At 37.9% G+C, this 14342-nt stretch overlaps 1 protein-coding gene across 3 annotated transcripts in view; it reads left to right on the plus strand.

Moving 5' to 3' along the window:
* The window catches only part of FNDC3A (fibronectin type III domain containing 3A), a 118911-nt gene that overhangs the window by 26789 nt on the left and 77780 nt on the right, over nucleotides 1-14342 (plus strand). For 2 of the 3 annotated variants that reach the window (XM_083821616.1, XM_083821617.1), the window contains exon 3: nucleotides 13184-13259. The exons of the other annotated variant lie outside the window; for it this stretch is intronic. In XM_083821616.1, coding sequence (XP_083677742.1) covers nucleotides 13184-13259 — 76 coding nt within the window. The remainder of the gene's footprint in view (nucleotides 1-13183; nucleotides 13260-14342) is intronic. 3 annotated transcript variants of the gene reach the window in all.

The raw sequence follows: 14342 nt of genomic DNA on the forward strand, positions 1-14342 counted from the left end.
ACCTTTTTAATCCATCTGGGTACAACTTCAGTGGAAGTTTGTTCCCTGATTCTGCTTCAGATTGTTGCAAATAAAGCAGATTTATGGAAAGTGCCTATTGAGGAGACTGTCTATCCCCAGTATATTAAGTATTAGCTGGAAGCTTAGCCCTTACCACTTCGTATAATATGAGCTCTGTCCCTCATCCAGTTTTGCTTAGCATTATGAAGCTCTAGTCCAGCGGACTTCAACAAACCGTGGTGAAATAAAAATAATCTGCTTCAAGTCTTCTAGTTTTTATTTACAGAATTTGATGTTTCTAACCGCTGGCCGGGACCAGATGCCTCAGAAATTTCCAGAGTTCAGAGACTGGCCCTAACACAATTTCTTTCTAATTCCCTGTAAACAAGGATTAGCTTAAAACTTTGAAACACAAAATGTGTGTCGGTTTCATTATCCAGATCCTTTGAAACACTTCTGTTACCCTTACATTTTTATTTTTCGTGATTTAAAGATATTACAGTTGGATTATTTTAACTAGCAAATCTTCTGTGCGCTATCCACTAACCACAGCCTGTTTCTATGCTAATGAAACAGATTGGGTTTGCTGTAAACGAGACAAATAAAACTTTGCTTAGCCAAGCTTTGAGAATCATGGAATGCAGAAGAGAAGAGACAAAACAGAGACAAAGTAGATAAAAAATGTAAATATTTTTCCGCAATAAAGCAAGAGACAAAGGCACTTGTAGAACATACACTGACACTGTTATACATAGACACTAACAAGTCTTGGACGTGTTTGTCGGTGACATAAGATGCAGATTTCAACGTTTATCTTTTTACTGGTTCTTCTCAGAAGACTTTCTATTTTTACAGAACAAGGCTTCAGCTCTCCAAACCATCTATTTTTTTTTTATCCTGTGATCAGTTTTCAGCTCATCTTTCACGTGAAGAAGGCTCTGCTCTTCGTGTGGAAGAGGTGACGGGGGATGTATGAGTTCTACAGATTTCCTCCATAGTCCCCCAAATCAAGATTTGTTAATAATCTTTACTTTTCTGTTTTTTTCATTAGGAAGTGTTAATCTCCATATGTAGAGCAGCTAGATTCCTCTAGGTTATCAGTCAGTCTTAGCAGATGCTAGGGTAGAGAACTGTTCAGTTGTGTGAAATCCATAAATTGAAATTTGCTCAAATAACCTTGGTGGACAACAGTAAGGTTTTAGAACTTTATTATTAAGGGCATTGAATAATGTCACGTGGGTAATGAAAAATGTCTGTAGGACATTTGTGAATAAGGATGAGAAGCCTGTTTTCTTCTATCATTCATAGTAAAAGCAGACGAGGACTTAAGGCAAAATTCTAGTGTTACTTTTCCTTATAGATACCACAGAAATGTTGTGTCTTTAGCCATGAGTTGACATGATATAGCACAGAACTCAAAGTTTTCGGAACTCTTTATTGGTTATTAGCCAGCATAAACGGGAAAGGAGAAAGTCTAAAAAAAAGATGGAGCTAGAGAAATTTATGAAAGATGACTTTAAGACAGAATTAGATATTCCTGACAAGCATGAAATTCTTGGAATTGTTTTGAATTGCCAAAGGCTTAAGACACTGTTTTAATCCAGCTTTTTATCAGGTGTTGGTGTTTTTTCTTAATTTATATTCTTATGCTGTCTGTAATACCTATTAAATAGCTCTTTTGCATTTTTCCATTTAATCAGTTTTCTAAACGTTAGTGGGTTTCATCCTGGAAAAGAGTCGTCCTTAGCCTCATTAGCATCGTTATAGGGACAGCATATTTTGAACATAATCAATGGAAAAGTGACTTGTGCTACGTTTGTAACTGAGATCACCTTGGCTGGACCACAGATGTGATTCCATCTGTCAATTCCTGTGCTGCTAATGAATAACAACCCTGAAGTATTGCAGTGTTCTTTGATCAGTAACTTTTAGGGACATGAAGACATGGCATAGATGAAGCCACAAATCACAAGAAGTCAACATCAGAACTGTTGTAGAGTTACCCTGACCTTATGTCCAGTTTTCCCTTTTCTTTGGACCATGCTCTAAGGAACCAAAGCAGACATAATTTTCCTTGTAACAAAATTTTCCTTGTACTTAGAATGAAAACAGCCCCTTTTAAAACAAAAAATAAATATTTTCAGTAATGAAATGATGTTGGATATGAAATTTCTCTTGAGCCTGGAAAACTTTTACTTGTTAAAGAATTTTTTGCTGATGAAACATTGGGAATGTGACTTGAACTTGACTATTGGAAAGTTACGTCTTTGTTTTAACTGGGCTGTAGGCTTGAGCCCCTTTATATAACGTTTGGACATTACTGTCCAAATATTTTTTTAATTTTCTACACCTCAGGCAACATCCAGTTGGTAATCTAACGTTCTCACATTCCAGGTACCAGGCTGTTGCGATGCACTTTCATCTTTCATGTCTGCTTATGGACTAGGACTTTTGTATAAGGTTATGCTTGAAGTTTTATCTAGTATTTGAAGTAATTTCTCAAATTACAGGGAGGGAGGGTTGAGCATTTTCCCCTACCTAGCCGTCTTTCTACAGGTGAGAGCATGCCAGTGGACCCCTGCTATGGTTGGGATTACAGACAGCAGATGCTAAATCGTCAGAAATTAATATTGGATGTTTTCGGTTCAGTTCCGCTCTTTAGTGGAGACTAATAGAGGGGAAAACATCTTTGTCAGCACCTGCAACATCTTAAATATTAATACCTAATAAAAGGTATTTCTGGTGACAGTATTACTCCAGGCAGATGTGTGTAAATAGGAAATTTTAAAGCAAAATTGGGAAACCTGTTTTTTTCTTTCCACGCCTCCTAATGTAGCAAATAAATGCACAGCATGGAGTAACAGAGTGTTACAGAACAAGCACAATAAAAACCGGTTGATTACTTCTTTGCTGTATTTTTCACTCTCTTCTAAATTGTTCCTTACCCCCCTCCTTTCAGGCTTCTTCGCTCACGAGCTGCATCACGTATCCAAGTATAAAGTCAGAAGCGGGTTTGTTCCTAGCTGGTGTACCCTAGCTGGGAATCGGGAGGCTAACCCAAAAACGCGCTTCTAAGAGGGAATGTATTTGGGAGCTTTGTTCTCTTAAGCCCGAGCCTTCTGTTGACTGACGTGAGATGACCCAGAAGCAGATGCTGCAGCAGCTATTTGTTGATTTAGTTGCTATAGTGACATGATACATTCGTGTACAGCAGGAAGCTCACTGTACGTTGGCTAATTTGATAGGAAGGAAGGCTTGAGGTAGGTATCGCTGACTATACCGTTAATTGATCCTACCTTTCGCATCCTGCCTCCGCATGCTCCGTGGATGCTAGAGAGCAAGGTAAAGGGAGATCCTCGGTGGCGGTCAGGGTAAGGTGCCCTGCTAAGGGGGGGCAGCGCCCAGCACATCACCGAAGATCGCCTCCGCATGTAGTGAATGGACCGGGCTGGAGCATCCGGAGTGGTGACTTGAATCTTCCTTCGTCCTTTGTCACTGGGGTAGCACCAGTTGAATGAGAGAAATAAAAGGATGCGAGCAACAGTAAGTCCAAGTGCTAAGGCTTTTGAAACGGGATGCTGGATTGAAGCGTGGCGCTAATTAACGTCTTGATTGGAGCGGTTAGTGGAGAAAATTGTGATTGTGCGCTAATGACAGAGCATAAATGTGGCTCTGCCTGGAAGTTGGGGATTGTGTTTTATTTTCCTTTTCCAGAAATACACCCTTTTATAATCTTGTTGCAGGCAGGCTGTTAAAGGTGCAGCATACATCTTACAAAAGGCGAGACTGTACCACCCTTTAAACAGTCTTAGTTGGGGATTAAAAAAAAAAAAATTGAAGTCAGAATTAGCTACAGTTTTTTCCTAAATTTGCAAAATGTTCAGAAATGAATAAACCTTTGTCCTTGTGGCTGAAAATACTGCTCATCAGTACTGCTGAGCTAATTTCAGTTGCAGTATTTTTTTAGACAAACCACTGCTGTCATTTTTAACATTGCTGTATTCTACTACTGTTTAAAGATACAATTTTAGTATTGTTTATGATTTTTGCTGACAAACATTTGCTACTGACTCAGCACCTATAACCATAATAATGCTAAATACAGATGTTTTCAGATTAAAAAGAAACCAAGCCAAAAAATCATGCCTGAGGCTCTTGCAGCTTTCCTGATAAACCCCCTTCAGAAAAGAACATTATTTCTGCTCATATAGAAGTGGATCGTGATTGTTTTTAGGTTACGTTTTCAGAGGTCCAGTGAAATGTTTTGAGACGCTTTACCTTCTTGGTTTCCAGGATGTTTTTTTGTTTGTTGTGGGGGGACATCCAAAAAGATGCAAACAAACCTCAAAAACAGAGAGAAAACCAGAACTCTGCTTTTCAGCAGTACTACTTTGCTCCAATTTGTAACCCTTCTTGTTGTACAGGAGCACTCTCACTACATATTTCATTGAAATATGCCTTAACCACAGTTGTAATCTGGCATACTCTTGTCTCTTCATATTATACGTGATTTTAGGTTTTCAGATTTTAGATTTTTATGGATGAAATTAATGTATTATATCCTAGCTTTTTTCTTGCTTTCTCCTTGCATTTGTAACTTCCCCATATTTTTCATTATTTTAGTTTGTGTGCCAGAATACGAATTGGTTTTGCTGCTGAAGGATTGCATTTTTGGTTGGTATATTTAGCTGTAGATCTATTAGCATTTTTCTTAAATATATTCAGAGGCTTTTAACTTGGTTGGAAAACTTGTCCCAGATCTCTCTCATTCTGTAAAAATATGTAAATTCACGAAGCGCAACTAACTCCTTTTGGACAAAGATACCAGGGAACTCATTCAGTTCCCTTCCCCTTTAGTGGGAGGTGTGAGTGGCTGGGGAAAGGGAAGGACTCCAAATATTTCTTTACACTGATAGTCAGCCTGATTCCTTTGGTTTTCTTGTCTTTGTGGCAGTGGTAGCCTGCAGAGAGAAAAGAGCTCTGGTTCTCACTTGTGCTTATCCCACAACTTCACATGACACAAAGTATTTAGTATATATTTAATGTATATTATGTTGGTTTCTTTAGCCTCGGTCAGTATTAAAAAACTTAGCAAACTTAACATTTTTCTTTTCCCTTTCAAAAGACTGATAGTCCTTGATACTGAAGGATGCATTTGAGAACAAATGTATCTTTGAGAGATGTAAAGAGCTTGACATCTATAGATTTTTCTTTAATGCAAATATGAAAGTACTTGTCTTGTATCCCAGTAACTCTAAAATGATAGTTTTGATCTTCCAGGTAAGACTTTGCTGGTTAGAAATAAACCAGCAGGTATTCAGAAAAGTAAATATATATTTTTTTAATGGTGTTGTATATTCAGTAGCTAATAACTTTTCATACAGACAGCGAAGCTTGTAAGCATAAAAGCACTTATTTGTGCAACATAATTTAATACAACAAATTTGAAATGTGGCTGTGAGTATTGAACTTGTAACCAAAATTTGACTGTCTGTATCGAATCTCTTAATGTTTGTGTGGGCTCGTAAGAGTTACGACTATTTCAGTCCTGTCCTTTTATAAATACATTCATTTAAACTGTGGCCTTATAATTTATAATAGAGAGAATTGTCCTCAAGCAGTAAGGTAAACTAGATGCTTTTTCATAAATCTTTTTCGAATCTGATCTGCAAGCATTTCCACAAATTAGGTAGGTCTTTGTATCTTTATGCAGCAGGGTTGAGGAGAAGGCTAGCAACTGTCTTAATTTTGGATTTTCTTTTCTTTTGTACCTGTGTGAAAGACTATCAGTATACTTCTAGACACAGACAGTGTTTTTTAACTTCCACCTAAGTTTAGACTTCTAGAATCTAAACAGTAAATTAAAAATATTACCTCTGGATATACGATATATTAGCAATAATGTTTTGTACATGTAGTTGTTTCAAATAAATTCTATCTCCTTCCACAAATCAACTGCATGTCTGTATTTGGCAGAAGCAGCAGAATAGTTGTGAGGCACTGTTTTGCCTGTGACTGTTGATTTCCTTTGAGCAATATACTTCTGGCTGGCTGTATCATGCACATGTGTGTATTTGCCATGCGTGTGTATATTTGCGGAGGGAGCCTTGCCTTTTTAGACAGAGTTCTATAGAGAGCTGCCTTTGAATGTCTATGATGGTGAGCAAAAGAAGAAAAATGTGTAAAACTTGCTATTAGACATTTTTTACTAAGTAGTTTTATTAGGTAAGTTTTTAGCTAATAAACCAATTTACCGTTGACTTATTTCACGTTTTACCTACTGGAATGTGTGACTGACTTCTTTTTTTCCTCCATAGGGACAGAAACAATTTGGAGTTTTAATTGTTTTTGTAGTTTCTGCTATGGAAAGATGTTGCCTTAAAACAGTGGAGTAACACACCTATGAATTAAGTCTAAACTTTTTTGTCTTCCTGCTCTGCACGTCTTTCACGTCACGCAGGGTCTTCACCAAGGTTTAATCCTAGTTTGCTACTGATGCTTCACAATGACTTCTATAGGATTTATTTCAGTCTTGCTTGCTAGCCCTGTGGTGGAAGACAGGCATGTCCTCTCTTCAGTGACCAGCCACTAACTGGGCCTATGGTTCGTCACTTTTTCTTTGTGGCTGAGAACATGGGGAAAACTTTTCCCTACATGCTGTGATGTAAATACACATTTGTGATGCCACGAGTCTTGTGCTACCTTTCCTTCCTGTCAGCTTGGTGAATTTATCTGGAAATTTGGCAAACTGCTAACACAGCACTGCTTCAGGTAGCAGGATGGAAGGAAAAGTAGAGAGGCTTGAAGAAGTGTGCATCTTACTGATGGAAGGAAGGGTCATTTTAAATTGCTGTTTCAGTGGAATTAATGGGCTTTTGGGCCATATTTAATTAGTCTGCAAACCAGCATATTCCAAAAGGGTTAGCTAGCTCTGTATTGTAAATTCCCTTCTGCCCCCAACTCTGCTCCAATAAAGAAATAACGTTAACCTGCATATTCGTCTGCCATGAGCAAACCATTAGGTTTTTAAGAAAGTATTTAGTATCCATAAAGACAAAGGCTAGTAAGGTAGGAATTGGTTACATTTAGTATGATTACCATTCTGCCTTTAAAAGCCATTGCTGTGATCATATTGGCGGTGAGAATACCTCCAAGAAGCTTATTTTGTCTTCTTCAGCCTCCACGTTGTGCTGACAAAAGTTACTTCTAGATCTTTCTGGAGGTGAGCATTAATGTTTGGCCTTAAATTGGAGCAGCTCTGAGCCCAGGTAGCTGCAGCTCTGCCTGCACAAGTCTCCCACCCATCTTTTGTTGTTTGTATCCTTAGTCTTATTTTTTTCTGACTTCAGCCATTTTTATCAAAAGTATTTCTTCGGTGTTAAAAATAAGCTAAAGACTTGAAAAAGCGTTCAACTGCCTTTCTAGTGCAGTCTGCAGAAGCATCCGAAGTTTCTCCTGCCGATAGTTAAAAGCTAACTGAATAAAAACTAGGGAACATTGAGCATGCTGCTCTTTGAGCATTCGTACTGCCTTTGATTCTTTAGATACAAGATCTGAATGCTTTTTCATCCCGTCTCACACTGGTGTAGTAAAGCTAAATCATATATGAGATCTTCAGATGAAATTATTGTTAAATTATTGGTACATCTGTTGATAGTATGTCAAACTCAATGTTGCATGTCTCTGTAGGGCTCAATCATACTAGTTTTGCTACAATAAAATTATATTTTAATTTGGGTTTCTTTGGGGAGATAAAAATTGTAAAAAATTATATAGAATTATTGCATTATAAGAGTGGATTTGTCAAATAAGACAGCTCAAATTGATTTAGATGAGGAATAGATTTATCAAAGCTGATAAAGAGGATGTCCCTTAACTAGTCCTTCAAATGAGCAAGCATTGTAATGCTTCTCCAGGCTCCTGTCAGGCAGTGTTTATGTATTAGTAATTCAAGTGTGCTCAGGAATGTTCCCAGAAACTGAGGCTAAGTGTCATGGAACGAGTCTGTTCCAGTAAACTATTTTTTTTCCTCCAGAAGGAGTATCTGTCTGCAAACTGCCTGTTGAAAGTGGTCCCTGGAACAGTTTGCAGCATCATCTGGGAGAGTGCTTGCTGGCATCAACCCAAATGGTGATCAAGACTTACTACAGCGTAGTTCATCTTTGCAGGTGACTTTTCCAGCACCTGGGAATGTTCCTGAGCACTGCTCTCTTTGCTAGTACAGATGTGGTTTTTAGGTACCATGGATGTGGTCAAGAGGACGAAGCAGCTGTCTTAGAGATTACAAATACTGGGATCCCTCAGTTTACAGAGACTGGGGATAAAAGAAGGGGAAATTGCTAAATCTCAAAATAATGAAGGAGGTAGGTGGAATGAACTGTTGTTCAGCAAATCCCGTAGTACAGGAACTAGAGACACTTAACTAGTTGAAGACTGGTTTAAAATGGTTAAAAGGTGAATTTCAGGAATTCACTGCTGTTGGAGGTTATGGAGGCAGACAGTGTAAGCAGACTCCAAGAGTTTAGGCAAACTCATGGACAGTGAGTAAGATGGACTGCAGAAACTGCCCAGGCTCCTTTGCCCTTCCTAAATAGTGTCTATAATTGATATATTAGAGATAAAGTGCTAGAATGGACTGCTGACCTGGGCCAGCGACCCAGACCATGAGGACATTTCTTATGCTCTTATTTGGCTTGAGCAGCTGCCTGAGCTTAAGCAGTGATTTCAGGAAAACCATATTGAGCTCTCTAATATGTGGCACAATTGAGTTCTGTTGGGAAGCTGGTCTATGCCAGTCCAGGCTATGTATCTTGAACTGACAGTGAATGGATGGGCAGTGAAGTGAATGCTTTAAACTCCAGGAAAAAAAAAAGTAAAATATTCCATGCTAAAAGAGGGGTTTTAATAGATACTATTTCTTTTTGCAATACCTTTCTGTGTTTTCAGGATGGATTTTGCTTTTAATATCGCATTAAGAAACCTCTGTAATCCATACCAATTTAATTAAACCATTAAAAAGCTTAGTATGTTGTTCATTTGATTTGAGTTTATCTTCTAAAATGTCCTTTGTAGAAGGAATTAAGTACCATTGAAAAGTATGAAATTTCACTGCTTAAACTCTGTGATAGACTTTGGCCACTGATGCTACAGATATTTCAAGCTTTAGCCATGTGAGCTGGCCATTTTGTTTTATGTATGCAGTAACGGTTTTGAGGATAAATGTGTAGCTCCACTTGTGTATTTTCAACTTGTATGCTAATCTTCCCAGAAAAGGTATTCTGTACTGTTGGTTTTTTTTATCAGGAACTGTACTGAGGTCATGTGGGTCATTATAAATAGCTGCTTAATGGAAATAATTTAGAGTCCTAGTGAAAATGACACAAAATTAGTTGACCTAATACTCCATTTCTTAGTAGTAATACCTTAACATATTCTCGAGTCAAAAATATGTTGTCAAAGTTGTGTTAGCTTTGAGAAATTACATTTCTAAACTTCATTATTTTTTATAGTTGGTGGTGCTTTAAATGTGTTTGTAGGATCGTAGAGCTTGTATCAAGGACTCGGTGTCTTACGCTCCCATTATTCTTTTAAGCTTGTGAAGTCCTTAATTAGCGTTTTGTTGATTTAGTAAGAGAAATGGCATTTGAAGACTGTAGAACGTGCTTCCCACTGAGACTGGCACATGACAAGTTTTTTCAGATTATTGTAGTTACTTGAGAAGAGAAGGCAGCAGAAATGTGGATAGAATAATGCAGATTGGCTTTTGGATAGCGGGGTTTTAGATTTTGATAGAAAGTTTAGCCTTTCAGATAGCAGAGTTTTGAAGTAAAGCAACAGGATTTGTCACAAAAAGAATGAGGCACAAGAAAAGAGACTCAACCATTAAAGTTTTCCAAAGCATTTCATTAAGTCCCAGCCAACAACAATCTTGCAGAAGAAGGAGATTGAGATCGAGAACGTTCACTGTGAAAGATGAGAGCCTCAATTTTCTTAACACCACTAGGTTGATGAGGTAGCACATTGGGCAAGAAGATGTGCAAGCCTCTGCAAAGTCTTCGAGAATGAGGTGGAAGACCTATAAATAGTAGCAACCTGTAAGTTTTATTTGCTTACCATGATGCTGTGAAAGATACATGTTACCTTTTCCATTAGAGAGATTTTCTCGCATCTCTGATTATGTGCAGCAGACTTTTATAACGTAAGAGTGAATCCCTAGGAGTGATTGTCTCTCTTTGGTAGTATCTCTTCTGACCAGAAGTGTACCAGTCTCTCTGTAAATAGGAGTAGCTTTAATTTTTCTTCATACAAGTTGTATCTACTCAGGAGGTGAGAGAGTGTCAAAAATATCCTTCTTAAAGCAGTGATGACCCCCGGGCTTCAGCAGCAATGAGGCGGAGAAGTAAGACTGGTCACATTGACACGCTTCACTCCAGAACAAAGGCTTTTGAAACCAGTGGTTTTTGAAACTTCTGAAATTGCTACAGCCCTGATTCAGACTCTTTTGGCATGCTTAGCAACAAAATACAGCCTATATTGGAACAGTTGTAAAATATAAATGGGAATGTACAACATAAAAGCAAGGCTGAAAGTGGGAGCCAGTCAAATGAGTACAAGCAGACTAATAGTCCACTGGAAAAAAAAAAAAATCTCTATTTCCTCTTCCTGAGACCTGAGCATCTAATTAATGTGCATTAGGTCAGCCACACTCACCACCCTCTTGGTTGGGATTCAGATGCCCTCAGAGACATGGAAAACCCACAGACAACACGAGTGTGAAAGCAGTGCTGGTCTTCGTCAGTAGACCCATTGCAAGCAACATGGCACAGCCAGTGCTGACCAGTGCTCCCTCTCCCTGCGTTACGCCATGGCTGGAGTGTTGAGCCTTTATCTTCTGAGGTGCTGTGAAGCCAACAACAAAGGTTTTCACACAGGAGAAAACGCTCCAAAAGAATATCGAGAGGCATGTGGCCTACTTGCTGCAGTTGGGGCAGGTGTCTGGAAGAGGAGGAATATCAGGTTCCCAAAGCAACATCATTACCTAGGCCACCAACCTCAGGAGCCAGGCATCGGCACTGAAGAAATGGGAACAATGGAGTAATTTTAGTCATCCCCTCTTCCATCTTACTTCAAAGTAATCAAGGGAATAAATAATTCCAGCTGTTGCCCTAAAACTTGAGACCTTTACAACTTTTCCTGCTTCTCGTAGTTCATACTGTGAACACCAAGCACACTGAGGTGACACTTGTAGATTGCCACGTCACTTGCCAGCTGCAGCCAGGATGGCTCCTTCCAGAAGTCAGGGCATACTAAATCAGCCAAAACACTTATGCAAATCTGGCTACTTTTCTGTACATGTGGATGGACAGGGATTCTTTTATGCCCCTGCAAAGCTTTAAGTACTTCCAGGCTAAATTTCAAGCTAAAACTTTCAATTGTAGCAAAGAGGGGAAAGTAAGTCAATGAGATATGTGTCTTCAAAAAGTTATGTCTGTTTGGGAGGTCTGAAAAAGAAATTAGAACTCATCACTCACATTTCCCTCCATCCTGGTCTGAAGATGGTATCCACTTGCTAAAATACTAACTACAAACCCTTTCAATAAACTCTGTAATACAATATTTTTGGAAGAGATACAAGCTTCATTTGAAGCTCACTTCTAAAATCTTGTTTCTAAGTTTAGGGTAAGTTAAATGCTAACTTTTACTGAGTTTTATATTCTGACACAGTTTGGATAATCAGGAAAATTTCTAAACATGATAAAATATAAATAGTGATACAGTTCATTGTTGTTTTCCTCAAAGAGCTGAAAGCTTCTGAAAAGAGATCTTACTCTAGTAACATGAAACAATTCAAGGTAGTATTTCTGAAGTGCATGACCAAAACTGAGCTAAACTGGTATTGAACCCCATAGACCCAAGTTTGAAAATGTAAACATCCACCAAATCTCATGAAATTTGCAGCTATGTTTGAGTAAAACTTGTCATCTTTCAATGAATTTGTAAATTTGTTTTAACAGGAGGAGGAATTCATATGATTCCTGCCTTTTCCTCACTATTTTGGGCACAAAAAAGGAAGCCTGAATGTGTAAAGGCAGAGCAAAAGGCAAAATTAAACAAAAGAGGAAGATTCAGTATTCCTAAAATGAGTAGCAATGAAGTTTCCTGTTTTCTTTGTAAACAAGCAGCAACAAGCCCAATTATACTTTAGCAGACTAACAGAGTAAATTTTTTTTGGCCAAAATCTTGAATAGCTGTATAGAGAGAGATCTACCTCTGATTCACATCAGGAGGGAGACACCTACTGTATTTAGGCACATGCAAGTGAGACTGAAGATGTGCCCAGAAAGGAAATCATAAAATGCACCTGCTCTTCTTTATTTTCTTTTGTTTATAATTTTAGCTGGGTTCTTCATAGTTACAAACTTTTTATTTCAGAAAGGTAGGTTTCTAAGGAGAATGCAGAAGTCTAAAATGGTAATGGGCTTCTGCTTTGGTTTTTGTCAACTTTTTGCAGTTTTTCAGCTGAATGTGCTTTTCTATCAATTCTGCTTTGCTTGGTCTAAAAACAAAACAACAACAAAACTACAAGAAAAAACACCGAACACAAAAAGGCAACTAGGATAAACAGCTTTCTGCAGATTAAACTATACATACCGTTTCATGCTGTGCATCTGGTGCACTTTCTTATTACTTCTAATAATGTTTTATAATTAGTGAATGTGCAAACATGCTTGGATCATAAAAAGAAGGAAATTGCACAGTATTTCCCTCGTGTTGAAAACTTTGCCAAGCAGTTATGTTTAAAATACAAACACTGAGTTCTAGGCTTCCTCTGAAACTTTATGTAATGGTTTGATTTATGTTGAAGTTAATGTGGTTTGTTGGAATAATTTAAGCTGTAGAAATAGTATTTTAATTATACTAAGCAGTCCAGGAAATAAAATACGTACAGGTACTGTTTTACCCATTTTTATTCTCTCCTAGGTTCTTTGGAAAAGTATGTTTAAAAATATCTGTACTTGTACTTTTCTGGGGGGATGAAGGCAGCAAACAATGTGAAATGGAAAATGTATTTAACAACCAGAAAAAAAAAGTGTTTTTCCCAGTAAAACCTTTTTTTTTGCGCATACCAGATTTCTGTAACGTATTCCTGTGTAATGGTTGTGAACACTCTTTTATTTTTAAGGTTATTCTTGTGCAAGTTAATCCAGGGGAAGCATTTACAATAAGAAGAGAAGATGGACAGTTTCAGTGCATTACAGGTAAAAATGGATAATTTTTTTTTAATATTTCCTGATTCTGCATCAGGATAAATAAAAGGTAATTTCTGGTGTTGAAGGTAAAAGACTGAGAGAAAATAATTTTAAATACAAAAGCTGTTTAAAGACCTAAAAGATTATGTGCCTAGGCATCATTGGATTTACATTTCGGTACCATAAGGAACGTACTTTTTATCTGTATTAGTTAAAATTAAATTCCCTTGTTGGTGTGGGCAGAGAGGGCAGGAACACAACATTTAATCTGCAGACCAAACAGGCAAGTACTATTGTAGCAACCTTTGACTAAGCTCATTTATTTCATAGACCTCAAATCAAAAGTTACAGTTGTTAATTTGGTTTCAGTTTGTATTTTCAATTGTTGCTATCATATGGACATTGTTTTGCCCAGCAGTAACTGTCTGTTATCCCTCTGCTAGTTTTCTAGGACACCTAGGGATCTCTAGGGATATCACTTGGTGTCCTTCCTGAGTTCTAGCAAGATCCAGCTGCAAAATACAAACACTTCATCTAAGCATAGTGTCCCCATACGCAATGGTCAGTTTGGATGCTGTTTTCTGTTCTGAATGAAAATAGCTACAAGTCGAGCCCATCTGAGGCTGCAAGAAAAGAGGACTCTGATATTGCTCTTGTTTAGAATACCATTTTACTGTGTTATAAAAGAGTATCCACAGATTCAGATAGTGGATTGTTGTTTTTTTGTTTTTTCTTTTTGCTTGTTATCTGCTGGGCCAATGAATCCTACCTTTTTTTTCCTGAACGTTGGCTCAGCTCCAGCAGATACTGTCCTGGGAAGTTGAAGTTCCAGCTCCTTTTCCCCATCTTTTCAGTCTGAGACAAAAGGTCTATTTCCAGTGTCATAGGCACGTCCTTGGGCTACAAGTGAACTGATTAAAAGGAGGCCTTGAACTGTAATTAGGTTTACATTGACAATTCTTAAAGTTTATATGTTCATTAGTGCCATTTTTCTGAACTCTGTGCCAGTTGCACATTCTTGTTGCTTCATTTCAGCCACAAGTCAGTCAGTATTGCAGCTCACAGTTCTATACTTCGTTATTTGAAATGTAT

The sequence above is a fragment of the Anser anser genome, assembly GCF_964211835.1.
Source record: "Anser anser genome assembly, chromosome: 1".
NCBI lineage: Eukaryota > Metazoa > Chordata > Aves > Anseriformes > Anatidae > Anser > Anser anser.